Raw genomic sequence first — 18553 nt, forward strand, 5'->3', positions numbered from 1 at the left:
TCTTCCACCGGCTTTGAACATGATCCAGTTGGCTAATTACTAAAGGAAACTTGGTGGTATCAGGCGTAACAAGGCACGAAGGAAGCTCGCCTCAAACTGCAGGAACAATAACGTGGAGTTGTCAGACCAGGACGGTGGTAGCCGTACCGCCGGTCTTGAGATTGTTGGTGCATCTTTCTCCGACATATTTCTGTTATTCAATGCGATAATCTAGATTATAACACTCGCAAACCATGGAATGTCCGCGCACGGCGCAATGAGTAGTCACATGTTAGCGCTCCTAGCGGACAGCGCGTGAACTCAGTTGACATGCAGTAAGTAATAAGTTGATCGCGCGATGACACATGCGTGACAGGTTGTCACCAAAGCCTTCAGTCCAGGAAAGTATGCATGCACATGCGTAGATGCGCTGTTAGAAATTTATGCGCATGCGTAAAGTTGAACATGAGGCGTCGTGTTGAGTCACCTTAATATTGTCAATAAATATTAAATGTGTGCAATGAGTAGCTACAATAGGCGTTCGGCAGAAATCCGTCAATTTTTTGTTTTGTGGTGACATTTCAAGTGCTAGGTTACGTTGTAAGGTTACGAGTTGACGAAACCATAGAATGGCAAAGGAAGACTGCACTAATAAGACTGCTTACGTTCGCGTTATATTTTCTAGGTCTATTTCAAGGGAACGCCAGTTGCACCGTTCACCTTATAGTTGATCATTAATTTGTAACCTTCAATATCTTTGCATATCTTGACTTATCCCCCAACAATGTCATATATGTATTGAAAATCTTTGGCTGAGTGATAGTGTTTGGTTTGTTTGTGTAGGTATTGTCATGGCAATGCCGGAGCCGCCTGTCAAGCCCCCTAGGGGCGTAAAATATGCTAAAGAAACGGTAAGATCATTGGTAATTACTTAAAAGAAAATAAACTTTGACATTGTTGCCCTTTTAATACAAATATTGACATATTGATTTGTGTGTTAGTTTTATGGAGAAGTGGGAATTAGATCATTTAAGATAATTTACATTTTGACACCCAGAATTGGAATGGTGAACGTATATGCATAATTTTCCATAACAAGCCATCATACACATGATCTTACAGGTGTGCAATAGTACATATAGGTAGTAATAATTATTTTCTCGTGTTCGTTTATCATCAACAAACACGGAACATGTATATTACACACAGTCTAATGCACTCTGCACGTCATATCTTGTGCGCCACTATGCACACGGGAAAATGTTTGTTCATATGTCCCTAACACTCCCTCTTGAACAAATATTTTTCAAATGCTCAACACTATATATCCGAGGTTAAACCATAATGTTTCACCAGCATCTGAAATTTGTCGTTACTGAGAGGCTTGGTTAGGAGATCCTATAACATTTCTTCTGTGCATAGATATCTGAGGATTATATTTCCCTGTTCCACATGATGTTTTATAAAGTGATACCTTATGTCAGTATGGTTGGATCTTACACTGGTGTCATTACTTTTTGCAAGTTTAATAGCTTCCATAATGTCACAAAATACCACAATTGGCTTTAATGTTGGAAGAGTCTCTATTTCACTCATCAGTGTACGGATCCAAAGAGCTTCTTGAATAGTGGAGGACAAGGCCATATATTCAGGTTCTACAGTACTCAAAGCAACAGTTCATTGTCTCTTATATGACCATGATATCAATCCTCCCATTAGTCTAAAACAACTTCCAGTGATGGAGTGTCTGCTTTCCAGCTCAATTCCCCAGTCTGCGACACTATATCCTTCCGAATTTACATTGTCAGTTTTAAAATACTTTGACTTATAATCAGCAGTTCCATTGAAATATCTGACTATTTTCTTGACTGCCGTCCAGTGCTTGTCTCTCGGATCATTGCAAAACTTGCTTACTGCGTTTGTGGTAAATGCAATGTCTGGTCTGGAAGTCTGTGCTAAGGACAGTAGACTTCCTACAGCTTCCAAATATGGTACACTTTCCTTGCATTTCTTGTCATCATCAGTTATTGGCAGTTTTGCATTATTTTCCATAGGAGTAGAAATAGGTTTACAATTTTCCATATTGAACTTATCTAAGACTTTTCTTGTGTACAGAAACTGATCAATCCATAATACTTCTCTGCTGGCACTACTTAGAATCTTCATACACAGGACTCTCTGTGCAGAGTGCATTAAACTGCTGTGAAAAGAAATTCTGTGGGTGTTGACTGGCAGCGAGATCATGTGCGTACCATACATGTAAAATGTGTTCATATGTTAATAGAATGTGAGTTTTATTTTGTCCCTAAACAATTTTTCCACACCATTTCACTCATCAAAGAATCCAACAGGTAGTGCACCAAGCACTGAGTTAAAGTGTAATAATAAATTTCCCAGTGACATGTTTTTGCACAAAAGTGAACAGAAGTTCGTATAAAGTTGGATTGTGTGCGCATTGAATAAAAGTGACTGTTAATATGAAGTGCAACCACAGATACTGCAAATAGAGCGGCTCGTAGGTCGTGGGAATTATACAACTAGGAAATTTGCCGCTGAGGTGTGTTTGCATTTGGATGAGCTGTGGGAAGTCGTAAATAGTACATTGAAATCAATGGAATCAAATTATTCTGCTAAGGATCGGAAGTGAAAATTAAAACTAATCCCTTTGATTGGTCCAATAAATTATGTTCACGTAAAAAAGGTGGCAAAGGAGGTATGGGACAAACTGAAAAATGCGGTCGACAGAAGCGTCCGATCCCACGCGTCTGCTTTGACCCGTGACGTAAGGGTGTTGTCGTGTGTGACGTCATGACGGCGCGGAGTTTGGTTTGAGTGTGGCTGTCTCCAGTTCTGTTTTATCTTATTTTATTTACTTTTATGATCTGTTCATTCTATCTCGTGAGATTTTTTTTTTAAATTTAAAAACACTTATTACTTATTTTAATTATGTTTCCTCGAATTTCTGTTTTAGTTTATTATATTTATCTTTCTGATCTGTTCGTTCTATCCCGTGAGATTTTTTTTTTCAAAAGACAAAAAACACTAATCACCTACTGAAGCATCTTTATCTTCAATGGGTTGCAGGGGTTACGACCCCTGGGGAGGTAGGTGGGTATTCATGCATGGCTGTCTTCACTTACAAGCTACGCAAGGCGTCTAAATTTGTTTATATTTAGTTTGCCCCCCACCCAAAACACCCCATTTCCTGCGCTTGTCCCGTTAGTGTCATTAGGCTTCTTGTGGAAAGTGTGTGTGTTTGTTTTTGTTTCCGCCATATTTGTGACGTCATGGGTCAAAGCAGACAGTTGGGATCGGACGCTTCCGTATTTCCGAAAAATGCATTTGAAGATGGAGGTTTAACCAGAAAAGTAGGATTACTTCATGAGCGGGTAACTACAAGATTGAACAAGTACAAAAATGTGGACAGATATGTGAGTAAAATAATTTCAATCTCAAATCGTCTGAGGAATATTAGTTCATAAATTGCAGAAGAACGGATTGGCACTTTATTGTTAGTTGGACTACCAGAGAAATACTCAGCTATGATTTCGGGTTTGGGATTACACATTACAGAGGATATTACGCACATCAAAGAGAGTTTTGCATCACCTCGGTTCTGAGAGTTCTGGAACCAGTACAGAAAATTGGAATGGAGATCAACATAAACATCCTTTCCACCGTTTTTATTGCTCATGAAAACCACACATTGCATGTTGTACTATCATACAGTGAGACCTTCAGAGGTGGTCGTCCAGACTGCTATAAACACCAGTACCTGTAATACCCAGTAGCACATCCTCTTGCATTGATGCATGCCTGTATTTGTCATGGCATTCTATCCACAAGTTCATCAAGGCACTGTTGGTCCAGATTGTCCCACTCCTCAACGGTGATTCGGCGTAAATCCCTCAGAGTGGTTGGTGGATCATGTCGTCCATAAACAACCATTTTCAATCTATCCCAAGCATGTTCCATGTGGTTCATGTCTGGAGAACATGCTGGCCACTCTAGTTGAGCGATGTCGTTATCATGAAGGAAGTCATTTGTAGGATGTGTACGATGGGGGTGCGAATTGTTGTCCATGAAGACGAATGCCTCGCCAATATGCTGCTGAAAAGGTTGCACTATCAGTTGGAGGATGGCATTCACGTATCATATAGCTGTTACAACGCCTTCCGTGACCACCGGCGTTGTACATTGGCCCCACATAATGCCACCCCAGAACAGCTGGGAACCTCCACCTTTCTGCACTTGCTGGACAGTGTGTCTAAGGCATTCAACCTGACCAGGCTGCCTCTGAACACATCTCTGACAATTGTCTGGTTGAAGGCATATGCGACACTTATCGGTGGAGAGAATGTGATGCCATCCCGGGAGGTCAATTCAGCATGTTGTTGGGCCTATCTGTACTGTGCTGCATGGTGTCGTGGTTGCAAAGATGGACCTCATCATGTTAGGAGTACAGTTTGAGTCATAACACAACGTCCTGTGGCTGCACGAAAGCATTATTCACCATGGTGGCGTTGCTGTTAGGGTTCCTCCTAGCCATAATCCATAGGTAGTGGTCATCCACTGCAGTAGTAGCCCTTGAGTGGCCTGAGCGAGGAATGTCCACCAACAGTTCCTGTCTCTCTGTATCTCCTCCATGTCCGAACAACATCTCTTCGATTCACTCCGAGCCGCCTGGACACTTCCCTTGTTGAGAGCCCTTCCTAGCACAAAGTAACAGTTTGGACGTGATTGAACTGTGGTATTGACCGTCTAGGCATGGTTGAACTACATACAACACGAGCTGTGTACTTCCTGTCAGACCCCCTCTGTCTAATAGTTGCTACTCGTGCATGGTTATTTACCTCTTTAGATGGATTTAGTGACATCTCTGAACAGCCAAAGGGACTGTGTTTGTGGTACAATATGCACAGCCAACATCTATCTTCAGGAGTTCTGGGAACCAGGGTGATGCAAAACTTTCTTTGATGTGAGTATGAAGGTAAAGATTCTACAGAGTATGAAAAATGAGCCAGTTTCATATGACCCAAAGATAGAAACAGTGTCAGTTTTATACCTAAATATAAGAAGGAGAATAAGGAGCAGCCAGTAAAATGTTTGATACCGTAACTGTGGACATTTTTCATCACAGTATAACAAAATATTGAGTATAGTGAAAACAAGCATGTTAATTCTATTAGTCCTGAGAGAAAACCACCCGTAAAGGTAAGGCATTTCCTGCTTTTTATCTTTTAGTGAACTGAGTGAGGATCATGCAGAATTGTTTCTAGATTCAGGAGCATCTTTGCATATTATTAAAGCTCCATCAGTTTTGTAGGATATTCACTCAAGGACTGGCACTGGAATTTCCACAGTTGGTGGGTCTAAGTTAAAATGTGAACTCGCAGGAAAGGTTGATCTTAATTTGCTACTGAGTGTGGAGAAACAAATTGTTGGTGCTCATGATGTACATTATGTAAGGAATATTGCAACCAATGCTGTCCATAAGCAAAATATTAAGGAAAGGTAACAAGGGTATCTTTACTATAGAGGGAGCCAAAATAATTGACTCTTGTGGCGATATTGTAGCTACTGCTACTAATGTAAAAGATATTTACAAATTAAACACAGTTTAAGATACTGCTGAAACTGGAAGTCTCCCTGTTTACACTGCGAAAGGTTTCTTGTGACATAGGGGACTTGGACATTTGAATACATAAAGTATTGTCTTATTGAAGAATATGGCAACTGGGATGGAAAGTTATGGAAAGAATACTGTACAATGTGGGGTATGTTTGCAAGGGAAGCAGGCCAGATTGCCATTTAAATGAAGTCAAAGCTGGTCTAAAGAAGTCTTGCAACTCATTCATACAGATATCTGTGGACTTATGGAGAATAAATCACTATGAAATAGCTATTATTTCCTGATATTCATAGATGATTTTTCTACATATATTCAAGTATACTTTATAAGTACCATGTTTACTTTATAAGTAGTTGGTACAAGACTGAATTATATGTGCACAAGGAAAGGTACTGGTTAGAGAGCAGAATGGGGTGCTCTGCGGAACTCACTTCGAACATGGTCAGGTGATTGGGTGTCACTTGTGTCATGCGTCTGTACGCGAGATTTCCACACTCCTAAACATCTGTAGGTCCACTATTTCCAATGTGATAGTGAAGTGGAAACACAGGAATTCCAACCCGCATCAGGATCCACTGCAAGTACTATGACAGTTAGGCGGGAGATGAGAAAGCTTGGATTTCACGGTCGAGCGGCTGCTCATAAGCCACACATCATGCCAGTAAATGCCAAATGACACTTCACTTGGTGTAAGAGTGTAAAAATTGGACAATTGAAAAGTGAAAAAATTTTGTGTGGAGTGACGAATCACTGTACACAATGTGGCGATCCAATGGCAGGGTGTGGGTATGCCCAGTGAACATCATCTGCCAGTGTGTGGTGCCAGCAGTAAAGTTCAGAGGCAGTGGTGTTATAGTGTGGTCATGTTTTTCATGGTGGGGTCTTGCACCCCTTGTTGTTTTGCATGGCACTATGACAACGCAGGCCTACATTGATGTTTTAAGCATCTTCCTGCTTCCCACTGTTGAAGAGAAATTCACGAATGGCGATAGCATCTTTCAACACAATTGACCACCTGTTCATAATAGTTACATGACAATAACATCCCTGTAATGGACTAGCCTGCACAGAGTCCTGACCTGAATCCTATGGAACACCTTTGGGATGTTTTGGAATGCCAACTTTGTGCCAGGGCTCACTGATCAACATTGATACTTCTCCTCAGTGCAGCACTCCATGAAGAATGGGTCGCCATTCCCCAAGAAACCTTCCACCTCCTGATTGAATGTATGCCTGCAAGGGTGAAAGTTGTCATCTAGGCTAAAGGTGGGACAACACCATCCAAAATTCCAGAATTACTTATGGAGGGTGCCACGAACTTGTAAGTCATTTTCAGGCAGATGTCTGGATAAGTTTGATCACATAGTGTAGGACTTCACTGTCTCATAACTCACTTCATCAGGTTGCCATTTGATGTTTTCAGATAGCCAGACACTCAATATATCAGAATGATGCAACCATGCTGCTCTTAACATTTTATAAGAAAATATTTTTTCCTTCATCCACAAGCATTGAGATATCCTTTCACTACGAACCCCAAAGTGCAGCACTTAAAACACCATGGACAAGTGAGTTCATTTCAATGGTTCATAAGACAGAAAGCCCTTCAATCATTGCAGTGTTTGTATTATTAACTTTGTTCTCTAATGTTCGATGTGATTTGCTGTATTTGCTTGATGCATTTCTGTACAACAGTTTTTTCTGATCTTATAGCAGCAACCACTTTTACAAGATTCTGAGTGTCATAATTGCCCATTGGAAGATCACCAAAACTCCATTTACAAGTCTGCGTCATTGTCCAATATTCCCTCAGTGTATGCAGATATGTGTAAATAGTTTACCAGACATAGTGCAAGAGAGATACATGGACAATCTACCTTCACGTTTCCCTCTTAACATTTAAATAAATAAATTGTAAAGAATTTATGCTTGGCATTTTTCTCTTATAGCACAGTGAAGATAACTAACAATAATTGTACACTGCACGGAAAACTGCTATACACACCTCTGTCCCAACTTCCAAGTGCAAAAATGTATTTTCTTATGTGCCTGACAATATGGAAGGTGTAAACAGCAAAATGCAAACGTGAAATAACAACTTGCATTAATTAACACTAATGTAAGAAGAGAATTATGCTGTTCCTGTATGAATTTACCCCCCATGGCTGATATTTCCCCATCTTACAGTATGTGAAACAAAATAGTTCCCAAATTCAGCTTTGATGCAGCACAACTCGTCTTGAAAACTTGAAGGTAGTGATTGGTCAGTTGTCTCTCACTGCAGTTTTTGTGTAAAACTTTCTGATGGGAACACATTTTCTGAAATCCTAAACTTCATGAACAGTTGTATTTTGATTTTTGTCAGATGTGTTTCTTAAGATAACTGTACTTTACCTACTGATATTTCCTGGTACCATAGGTTTTGAGGAACTGGATGTTATTGATGCATCTTCTTGCTGTGGTCTTCTGCAAATTCTTACCACCTCATCTCTATCTCATCTGCCTTCACTTGCTCTTTATAATTTTTCTTCTTTAACATGACATTTTCTGAAAGTATATTTTTGAACACCACCCTAATGCTGTGCATTCATATACAAGTTTTTAACCATTCTCGTTTGCTTCTGCAAACCTGTGTTCAATTCCTTAACTGTATTATCCCAGAAAGAAAAATGTAATTTTCAAAATTAAGTGATAATGTTGTACCAAGTCCCCCCTCCCCCCGTCCTCCATGTCTGGTTCCTCTTTCTCTTTATTCCGTATGCCATGTTCAAAGAACATGGTACCAAAGTACAAGTTGACTTACTATCCCATCCTCCTCACCAGATAATGTGTTATTGAAACTTCCTGGCAGATTAAAACTGTGTGCTGGACCGAGACTTGAACTTGGGTCCTTTGCCTTTTGTGGGCAAGTACTCTATCATCTGAGCTACCCAGGCATGACTGACGCCCCATCCTCACAGCTGTATTTCCACCAGTGCCTCGCCTCCTACCTTCCAAAATTCACAGAAGATCTTCTGCTAAACTTGCAGAGCTAGCACTCCTGGAAGAAAGTATATTGCAGGGACATATTCTGGAATATGTTATTGGGTCACCAGTCATGCTAATTGTATTTCTTGAAACAGCTGGTATTGAAATACACATGTTCAAAACAAAACAGAGCAGTAACACTCTGTACAGTAATATTGACATACCCAAGCATAGCAAAATGACAGTAACTGGATACAAAACTGAAAGTCCTGGCATTTCTATATATGCACAAAAATTCAGTCAACATGAAGAAACATTAAAAAATAACACCTTACACTTTATTTCATTTTTCTACTACACATTGTTACAATCTAAATCAATTCTTCTAGTCAGTCATGTAAATTATGCTCATGTAAAAAAGACCAGCATGCCAAAGGAAGTATGGGATAGTCTAAGAAGAGGGAGGTTCAACAGGAAAGTATGTTTGGTATATGACCTTATCGCCACACGTTTAGATGAATGTAAAAATGTTGATGAATGTGTAAGTAAAATCATCTTCATTCCGAATTGTTTAAGAAATATTGAATTCGACATTGCTGAAGAATGGGTTGGTATCTTGTTACTAGCTGGACTACCTGATAAGTATTCCCCCATGATAAAGGGCTTAGAGAGTTCAGGGAAAGCAATTACAGATGATGATAGCATAAAAATCAAGATATTACAAGATATTATGAATGTACAAGAATACCCTACTTAGGACAGTGTGAAATGGCTAGAAAGATAAACTTTAATTTGAATGTCAATGGAGAATCACAATATATTACAATATATAATGTATATGATGTGAAGAATATTACTGCAAATTTGCATTCAGTGAGTGAAATAGTGAATAAGGGCAACAAGGTAACTTTAGATTTAAATATACAGAAACAACTGATCAGAGTGGCAGTGTAATAGCCACAGCAAGTAAAGAAAGGGGTATTTATAAATTAGATGTTCTTGAACTTCAAAATAGTTATCCAGTATATCATGCAAAAAGTTTTTTCATGGAATTAAGACTCAGACACCATAATAGGAAAAGTATGGCCTTGTTAAAAGATGTGGCCATGGGATAAAGGAAAGTAATAGTGGTAACTTACCATGTGAAATTTGTATACGAGGAAATCAAGCCAGATTACTGTTTAAAACAAGTAAAAATAGATCTACTGAGCTTTGTAGCTGATACATGGAAGAAGAATCTCTAGGAAGGTAGTGTTGTTTCCTTATCTTGATTGGTGGTTTTTCAAGATATACCCATGTTTATTTCCTTAGAACCAAGGATAGAGTGAGTAAAATATTTACCAGTTTTCGTGCCGTGATTGAAAGATAGACGGGTAAGAAGATAAAAGTTATCAGATCAGACAATGGTACCAAATATGTCAATAAATCTGTAGTTCTGATCAAAATGGAGTAGTAGAATGAGCTAACAGAACAATTGTAGGGAAAGCAAGGTGCATGGTAAAGGATGCAGGATTACCGAAATGTTATTCGACAAAAGCAGTATCAGCTGCAGTATATCTAAATAACAGATAGCCTACTAAAGGTCTATCAAACAAGCCTCCTGGTTCAAGAATCTTTGGATATAAGGCCACAGTACAAGTTTCCAAACAACATAGAAGGAAATGGGACTCTGAATCTGAAAAATATATATTTATTGGATATTGTAAAGATTCCAAACCTTATACATTTATAAATCCTGAAAACAAAAGGATAATAACTAGCAGAGATGTAATATTTTTAGAATCTGGTGAAAATGAAACAAATTGGAAAAAGCAGGTGTGTAGATATTAATACTGAAGAAGATAACCAAGATCATGCAAAGGCATCAGTAAATTTAGAAACTAAAGGACATGAAGAAGTTGTTCAAGAACAACCAGATGTGTTTACTGAAGACGGAATAGATAATGAGATCCAGGAAACACCAACAGAAGACAATGTAAATTTACAGCATTTAACACTTACAATAAAACCAATGATATATCCAGATTTTGAGTTGTATATGGCTGTTAAAACATTCAACAATGAACCTTCTGCAGTTGAAGAAACTTGGTCAGTCCAAATTCAGATATTTGGAAGAAAGCTGTAGAAAACGAATTACAGTTTTTTTCCAAGAATGATTCTTATGAATGGGTTGATGCACCACAAGGAAAGACACCATTACTAATGAGCTGGGTCTTTAGTATTAAAAACCCAGAAGGTACAAAACCAAATTTTAAAGCTCATTTAATAGGTACGGCTGCTCTCAGATAGAGGGTGTAGATTATTAAATAACTTTCTCACCTGTGGTGAATGTGATTCTTTAAGATTCTCCTGTTCCTTGTTGCAAAAGAAAATTTATTTATCCACCACATGGATGTAAAGACTGCTGCGTTTCTCAAAGGAGAATTAGAGGAAGAATTTTTTTTGAGTCCACCAGTGGGAGCCGGGAAAACTCCTCAAGAAAAGAATAAAACTTGATGTCTTTAAAGGAGCATGTGTGGCATTAAACATGATACTGCTATATACAGGGTGAAGCGAAATTCGCGCACTCGGGCTTCGCAGTGCGACACCTTGCATGCTAGCGATAAAAAAAGTCCCTCCCAAAATTTCGTCTGGCAAGTGTATCCGGCAGAAAAAGGACGTTAAAGAGTGACAATCTGGCAACGCTGTAACCACATGTATGGTGACTACCTCTGTCAGCACATCTTGGTTGCGCTGTGCAGTTGGTGCAGTGTGTAAAGTTTTGCGTTATCATGCTGGAGGTCGAGGGTTCGATCCTGGGTTGAGGCATACATTTTTTATTTGGTAAATGTAGCCCAGGTGGTACGGTATCTGGTATCTTAATCATCAACAGTGATTGCAGCGGTTATCTCTAGATAACATTTTCACTTACATACTACAGTCGTAGAAATGGAAGACTGGTCAGCTTTGGAAGAAGCCCTTTACACATTGTGGGCGTGAATTTATTCGCACCACTTCACCTACTAGATGCGAAACCTGTTTTCTTTGTACCTTCCTCCAGTGGTCCCATAGATTAGTACCAACTATTATTCTTGCCTCGTTCACATCCATTACATTTTGTTAGGGCCTTACGTTACCAGTAGGACTAGCAAAGTGCTTTGCAAATGATGTCCAAACTCTGCTACTATTTGTATGTGTTGTCACCATGGTCCCAGTAATTATGCCTTTCAACATTAAGTCTGATAACTGCATGCTGTTAAGTACTATCTCAGTGCATTATTATTATTATTATTGACTTTTTTTCTCAGACTTAAGTCTGGTTAAAAATGGAACGTGACGCGGACCTCGGTCAAGCGTGACTTCCTTGTAACTGTATGGTATATGTTATATTGCATTTAGGAACTTTCGGGTAATTGAACAAGTATCAATAATTACAGATTTTTGTAATTGTATATATATGTTTGGATGTAGCTGTATTGCATTGATGTACTGGTGAATATTGTGAGGTATGACTCCTGTAGTTGATAGTATAATTGGGATAATGTCGACTTTATCCTGATGCCACATGTCCTTGACTTCCTCAGCCAGTTGGATGTATTTTTCAATTTTTTCCCCTGTTTTCTTCTGTATATTTGTTGTGTTGGGTATGGATATTTCAATTAGTTGTGTTAATTTCTTCTTTTTATTGGTGAGTATGATGTCAGGTTTGTTATGTGGTGTTGTTTTATCTGTTATAATCGTTCTGTTCCAGTATAATTTGTATTCATCATTCTCCAGTACATTTTGTGGTGTGTACTTGTATGTGGGAACGTGTTGTTTTATTAGTTTATGTTTTATGGCAAGTTGTTGATGTATTATTTTTGCTACATTGTCATGTCTTCTGGGGTATTCTGTATTTGCTAGTATTGTACATCCGCTTGTGATGTGATCTACTGTTTCTATTTGTTGTTTGCAAAGTCTGCATTTATCTGTTGTGGTGTTGGGATCTTTAATAATATGCTTGCTGTAATATCTGGTGTTTATTGTTTGATCCTGTATTGCGATCATGAATCCTTCCGTCTCACTGTATATATTGCCTTTCCTTAGCCATGTGTTGGATGCGTCTTGATCGATGTGTGGCTGTGTCAGATGATACGGGTGCTTGCCGTGTAGTGTTTTCTTTTTCCAATTTACTTTCTTTGTATCTGTTGATATTATGTGATCTAAAGGGTTGTAGAAGTGGTTATGAAATTGCAATGGTGTAGCTGATGTATTTATATGAGTGATTGCTTTGTGTATTTTGCTAGTTTCTGCTCGTTCTAGAAAGAATTTTCTTAAATTGTCTACCTGTCCATAATGTAGGTTTTTTATATCTATAAATCCCCTTCCACCTTCCTTTCTGCTTAATGTGAATCTTTCTGTTGCTGAATGTATGTGATGTATTCTATATTTGTGGCATTGTGATCGTGTAAGTGTATTGAGTGCTTCTAGGTCTGTGTCACTCCATTTCACTACTCCAAATGAGTAGGTCAATACTGGTATAGCATAAGTATTTATAGCTTTTGTCTTGTTTCTTGCTGTCAATTCTGTTTTCAGTATTTTTGTTAGTCTTTGTCTATATTTTTCTTTTAGTTCTTCTTTAATATTTGTATTATCTATTCCTATTTTTTTGTCTGTATCCTAGGTATTTATAGGCATCTGTTTTTTCCATCGCTTCTATGCAGTCGCTGTGGTTATCCAATATGTAATCTTCTTGTTTAGTGTGTTTGCCCTTGACTATGCTATTTTTCTTACATTTGTCTGTTCCAAAAGCCATATTTATATCATTGCTGAATACTTCTGTTATCTTTAGTAATTGGTTGAGTTGTTGATTTGTTGCTGCCAGTAGTTTTAGATCATCCATGTATAGCAAATGTGTGATTTTGTGTGGATATGTTCCAGTAATATTGTATCCATAATTTGTATTATTTAGCATGTTGGATAGTGGGTTCAGAGCAAGACAGAACCAGAAAGGACTTAATGAGTCTCCTTGGTATATTCCACGCTTAATCTGTATTGGCTGTGATGTGATGCTATCTGAATTTGTTTGGATATTAAGTGTGGTTTTCCAGTTTTTCATTACTGTGTTTAGAAAGTGTATCAATTTAGGATCTACTTTGTATATTTCCAAAATCTGTAGTAACCATGAGTGGGGTACACTATCAAAGGCTTTTTGGTAATCAATGTATGCGTAGTGTAGGGACCTTTGTTTAGTTTTAGCTTGATATGTCACCTCTGTATCAATTATCAGTTGCTCTTTACATCCTCGTGCTCCTTTGCAGCAGCCTTTTTGTTCTTCATTTATAATTTTGTTCTGTGTTGTATGTGTCATTAATTTCTGTGTGATGACTGAAGTTAATATTTTGTATATTGTTGGTAGGCATGTTATGGGGCGATATTTAGCTGGGTTTGCTGTGTCTGCTTGATCTTTAGGTTTCAGATAGGTTATTCCATGTGCAAGTGTATCAGGGAATGTGTATGGGTCTGCAATGTAACTGTTAAATAACTTAGTTAGATGTGAATGTGTTGAGGTGAACTTCTTTAGCCAGTAATTTGCTATTTTATCATTTCCAGGGGCTTTCCAATTGTGTGTAGAATTAATTGCTCGGGTGACTTCATGTTGCAAAATTATCACTTCAGGCATTTGTGGTATCATCTTGTATGCGTCTGTTTCTGCTTGTATCCACCGTGCATGCCTGTTATGCTGTACCGGGTTTGACCATATGCTGCTCCAGAAGTGTTCCATGTCTGTTATGTTTGGTGGATTGTCTATTTTAATGTGTGTGTTATCCATTGTTTGGTAAAATCTCTTTTGGTTTGTGTTGAATGTTTGGTTTTGTTTCCTTCTATTTTCACTTTTTTTGTATCTTCTAAGTCGTTTGGCCAATGCTTGCAATTTCTGCTTTTTTTCATCTAATTGCTCTATTGCTTCTTGTTGTGAGATTTTACCTAACCTTTTTCGTTTTTTGTCTGATATTTCATTTCTTATAAATTGTGTTAGCTGTCCGATGTCTTTTCTCAGTTTTTCTATTCTGATCTGTAACCTGTGTTGCCATGCTGGTTTTGTGCGTTTCTTCTGTGTGTTGGTTTGTTCTGATCTCTGCCTAGTGTGTATATTTAGTGTAGTGAGTGCTCCTATATAAACCAGTAGTTGTAACTCTTCCATAGTTGTGTTTTCATTTATTTTGTTGTGTATGATTGTGTTGATAGTTTTTATTGTTGTTTCGACTTGTGGGTTATTTGGCGGTCTATGCAAGAATGGTCTAATGTCTGTATTTGTGTCGTTGTATTCTATATATGTCAGCTGAAATTTCTCTTCTATATCTAACAAGTGTGTCTCTTCGTGTTCTATTTGTGCTTGTTCTGGTGGCTGTCTTAAGATTTCGTTTTCCTCTGATTGTTTAATTGATGCGTGTTGGTCTTTGTTTGTTTGCTCTGGGATGTTTGAGTCCATTACTGTGTTTTCTTCTTCTTCTGATTGCACATTATTTTGTTCCAGTATTTGTTGTACTTGTTGTTTGATGTTTTCTAATTCTGACTGGGGTATCCTGTTATTTTTGATTATTACACGGATCTGATCAGCTAGTCGTTGTTCTGTTAAAAATTTTAATTCCGGGTATCTGGTAATAAATGTTGTGTATACTTGTGATCTGTATCCAGTTGTGTTGGTTCCTAGGTTTGTTGCTTGGTAATAACAGAACATGAGGTGTCGATTTACTTCATCTGACCATCTCATCCTCTGTCTTTGTTTTCCTTCTAGGGTGGTTGCAGGAAGCATATCCTGCAAAACACCTCTATTCGGATTTAAATCATTTTCCATGTGGCTAGCAGTGTCGTTACCATTGTGGGCGGGCATAGGGTTCAAGCGTCGTCCCCGACCATGACGGCGCTTGTCCGAGGCTTCTTTAGTTCTGTCCTGAACCAAGTAATCACACTAAAAGGGGGGTTAGCCCTATTAGTGGTTTGTTCTTTTCGTCGCCTTTTACGACTGGCAGAACATACCGGAGGCCTATTCTTATCCCGGGCCTCCACGGGGGTTATTATTATTATTATTATTATTATTATTATTATTATTATTATTATTATTATTATTATTCTATCGATAGGATTGTGGAAACGTCACATCTATTACCGTTAGGGAAACAGTGTAATTCGAAACTGAACATTTCACAGTTAGCACAGTTGCACTGTCCACAAGACAGGGACTAGGTGCGAGCGGAGTAACACGCCCATGACAGACTCCAATGTACATGCGTATCGAATTTTCTCATTGTAAATCTCTAATCAGTGTGGAAAACATATGGTTAGAAAAACGATGTATATGTGGATATGCTTCTGGTTCTTGGTGCATCTGATAATGGAGCTGGTGCTCGTGAATATGCTGCTAGATATCCTCATCAACGCTATCCAGAAAAAATGTGTTTTGTCATCTGTGGAGCTGCACCTTTGGGAGTCAGGTTGTCTCCTTCCACCACCGCAAGACAGAGATCGTCCACAGACTCGCTGTACCCCAGCCATTGAGGAAGCTCTTCTGGAGGTAATACACTAAGAACCTCAGCGAAGTACACATAGCGTAGCAAGGCAGCTGCGTGTCTTGCAAAGCACAGTCGATAACATGTCGTATGAGCATGCACTGCACCCTTATCATTACGCTTTCACACAACACCTGCATCATGCTCATCGCCATCAGAGACTGCTATTCTGTGAATGGTTCCAACAACAGAAAGCCAACGATGACTTTGTGAACACCGTAATTTGGTCAGATGAACCAGCATTCACTCGTGAGGGTGTCTTTGATATGCACAATGCCCACCATTGGTGTGAGGTTAACCCACACATCACCCACGACTGTGGATACCAAGTTCGCTTTGGTGTCAATGTCTGGGCCGGAATATTGGACGACAGGTGGTTGGGCCCTAAATGTTGCCTGACCAGTTGACTGCACGAAGGTATCATGCATTCCTCTTGAACTATCTGCCTTATGTGCAGGAAGATTTTCCACTACATGTTCGGCAGAGGATATGGTTTCAATCCGATGGTGCACCTCCACACTCTGGAGTTAATGCATGACAGTATTTGGACAGAACATTTCCAGGGAAATGGCACAGACGTGGAGGTCCAGTTGTATGGCCACCACGTTCACCTGACGTAAATTCCTTGGGTTTCTTCCTGTGTGGACACCTGAAGGAGCACATGTAATCTACTCTGCCGACGAATGTGGAAGAATTGGTAGCGCATGTTCATGCTGCTCTTGTTACTGTGGACGCACCTTTGGTGCGAAGGGACCAGAGCTGTATGGTCCGGCGAATTGCACAATGTTTGGACATGGAGGAAGGTCGCTTTGACCATCTGTTGTTCTAAGGACAACGTATTCTGTTGTGCAGGTCATGCAGTCGTTAATATGGACGTTATTGTCACTGGTTACTAATGCGCGACATCTGAGCGCTCATATTACATGTAGAATAAATGACAAGTAGATGTTGTGTTACTGTACTGTGCTGTCATCTTTAGCATTTCAAAACTGATATTGTTTTTATAGTTATTTTGTCCTATGACAGTTCGTTTGTTTCTACTGTCTGTTTCTTATTTGTCTAACCACATATTTATTATGTTCAGCATTACAAAATGTTGTAAATTTAGGATACGCGTGACCTAAGAAATGGTGTATATTACAGAATAAAATGTCAGAATGAAATTAGCAAATAAAAAAAAAATGCACCCTAACCCAGGATCAAACACTCGACCTCCTGCATGCTAACCCTAAACTTTAGACACTGCACCTACTGCACTTCACAACTAGTATGTGCTGACAGAGGTAGTCACCATACATGTGGTTACAGTGTTGCCAGACTTCCACCCTCTTTAACGTCCTTTTTCTGCCAGATGTACTTGCCAGGCAAAATTTTGGGTGAGACTTTTTTTATTGCTGGCATGTGAGGAGTCGTGCTGCGAAGCCCGAGTGCGCTAGTTTCGCTTCATCCTGTATATTGTAGAAAAAAATAATGAAGAAACTATAATTTTGGCTATATTGGTTGACAGTATTTTTATTTTGACAAAAAGTGAAAGTTCAATAAATAGTTTTAAGAAACAACTTCAATCTGAATTTGGTATGCATGATTTAGATGAAATGAAATGTATCTTGGTGAAGATCATAAGAAGTGACAATGGAGAAGAACTGTTAATTGACCAATCAATGCACACAAAAAGAATACCAGAAAAATTTGGCATGAATAATTGCAAGCCACTTTTTACACCTATGGAACAGGGTGTGAAGTTATTAGAGCCAAAAGAAGACGAAATATGTAAAAAGGAGGTAGTTTACTTGGAGTACTTTATATTTAGCTCAAATGTCTACGCCAGATTTTGCCTTTGCTACTAATACAGTGAGGAAATTTAGCATTGTGATGCCCCCTACTGCCAGGTACTCCATATCAGCAACCTCAGCAATCACTAGACATTGTGAGAGAGCAGAATGGGGCACTCCGTGGAAATCAAAGACTTGCAGCGTGGTCAGGTGATTGGGTGTCACATGGGTCATACATCTGTATGTGAGATTTACACACTCTGAAACATTTATAGGTCCACAGTTTCCAATGTGATAGTGAAGTGGAAATGTGAAGGGACACATACAGCACAAAAAACGTGCAGGCTGACCTTGTCTATTGACTGACAGAGACCGCTGACAGTTGAAGAGGGTCGTAATGTGTAATAGGCAGACATCTATCCAGACCATGACACAGGAATTACAAACTTCATCAGGATCCACTGCAAGTACTATGACAGTTAGGTGGGAGGTGAGAAGGCTTGGATTTCATGGTCGAGCGGCTGCTCATAAGCCAAACATCACGCCAGTAAATGCCAAACAATGCTTCACTTGGTGTAAGGAGTGTAACCATTGGACATTTGAACAGTGGAAAAACGATGTGTGAAGTGACGAATCACGGTACACAATGTGGCGATCCGATGGCTGGGTGTGGG

General features: G+C 39.1%; 1 protein-coding gene across 2 annotated transcripts in view; it reads left to right on the forward strand.

Moving 5' to 3' along the window:
* Positions 1-801: 801 nt before the first annotated feature.
* LOC126187413 (exocyst complex component 4) overlaps positions 802-18553 on the forward strand; it is a 282045-nt gene continuing 264293 nt past the window's right edge. Inside the window, exons 1-2 of one of the 2 annotated variants that reach the window (XM_049928481.1) lie at positions 820-890; positions 2095-2223. Coding sequence is in view for 1 of the 2 variants with exons in the window: in XM_049928480.1 (XP_049784437.1) it covers positions 831-890 (60 nt within the window). In the remaining variant the exon portion in view is untranslated. Of the gene's footprint in view, positions 891-2094; positions 2224-18553 lie in introns of both variants that reach the window. The other variant, XM_049928480.1, reaches the window with a different exon arrangement.

The sequence above is a fragment of the Schistocerca cancellata genome, chromosome 5 (genome assembly GCF_023864275.1).
Source record: "Schistocerca cancellata isolate TAMUIC-IGC-003103 chromosome 5, iqSchCanc2.1, whole genome shotgun sequence".
In the NCBI taxonomy this organism is placed as follows: domain Eukaryota; kingdom Metazoa; phylum Arthropoda; class Insecta; order Orthoptera; family Acrididae; genus Schistocerca; species Schistocerca cancellata.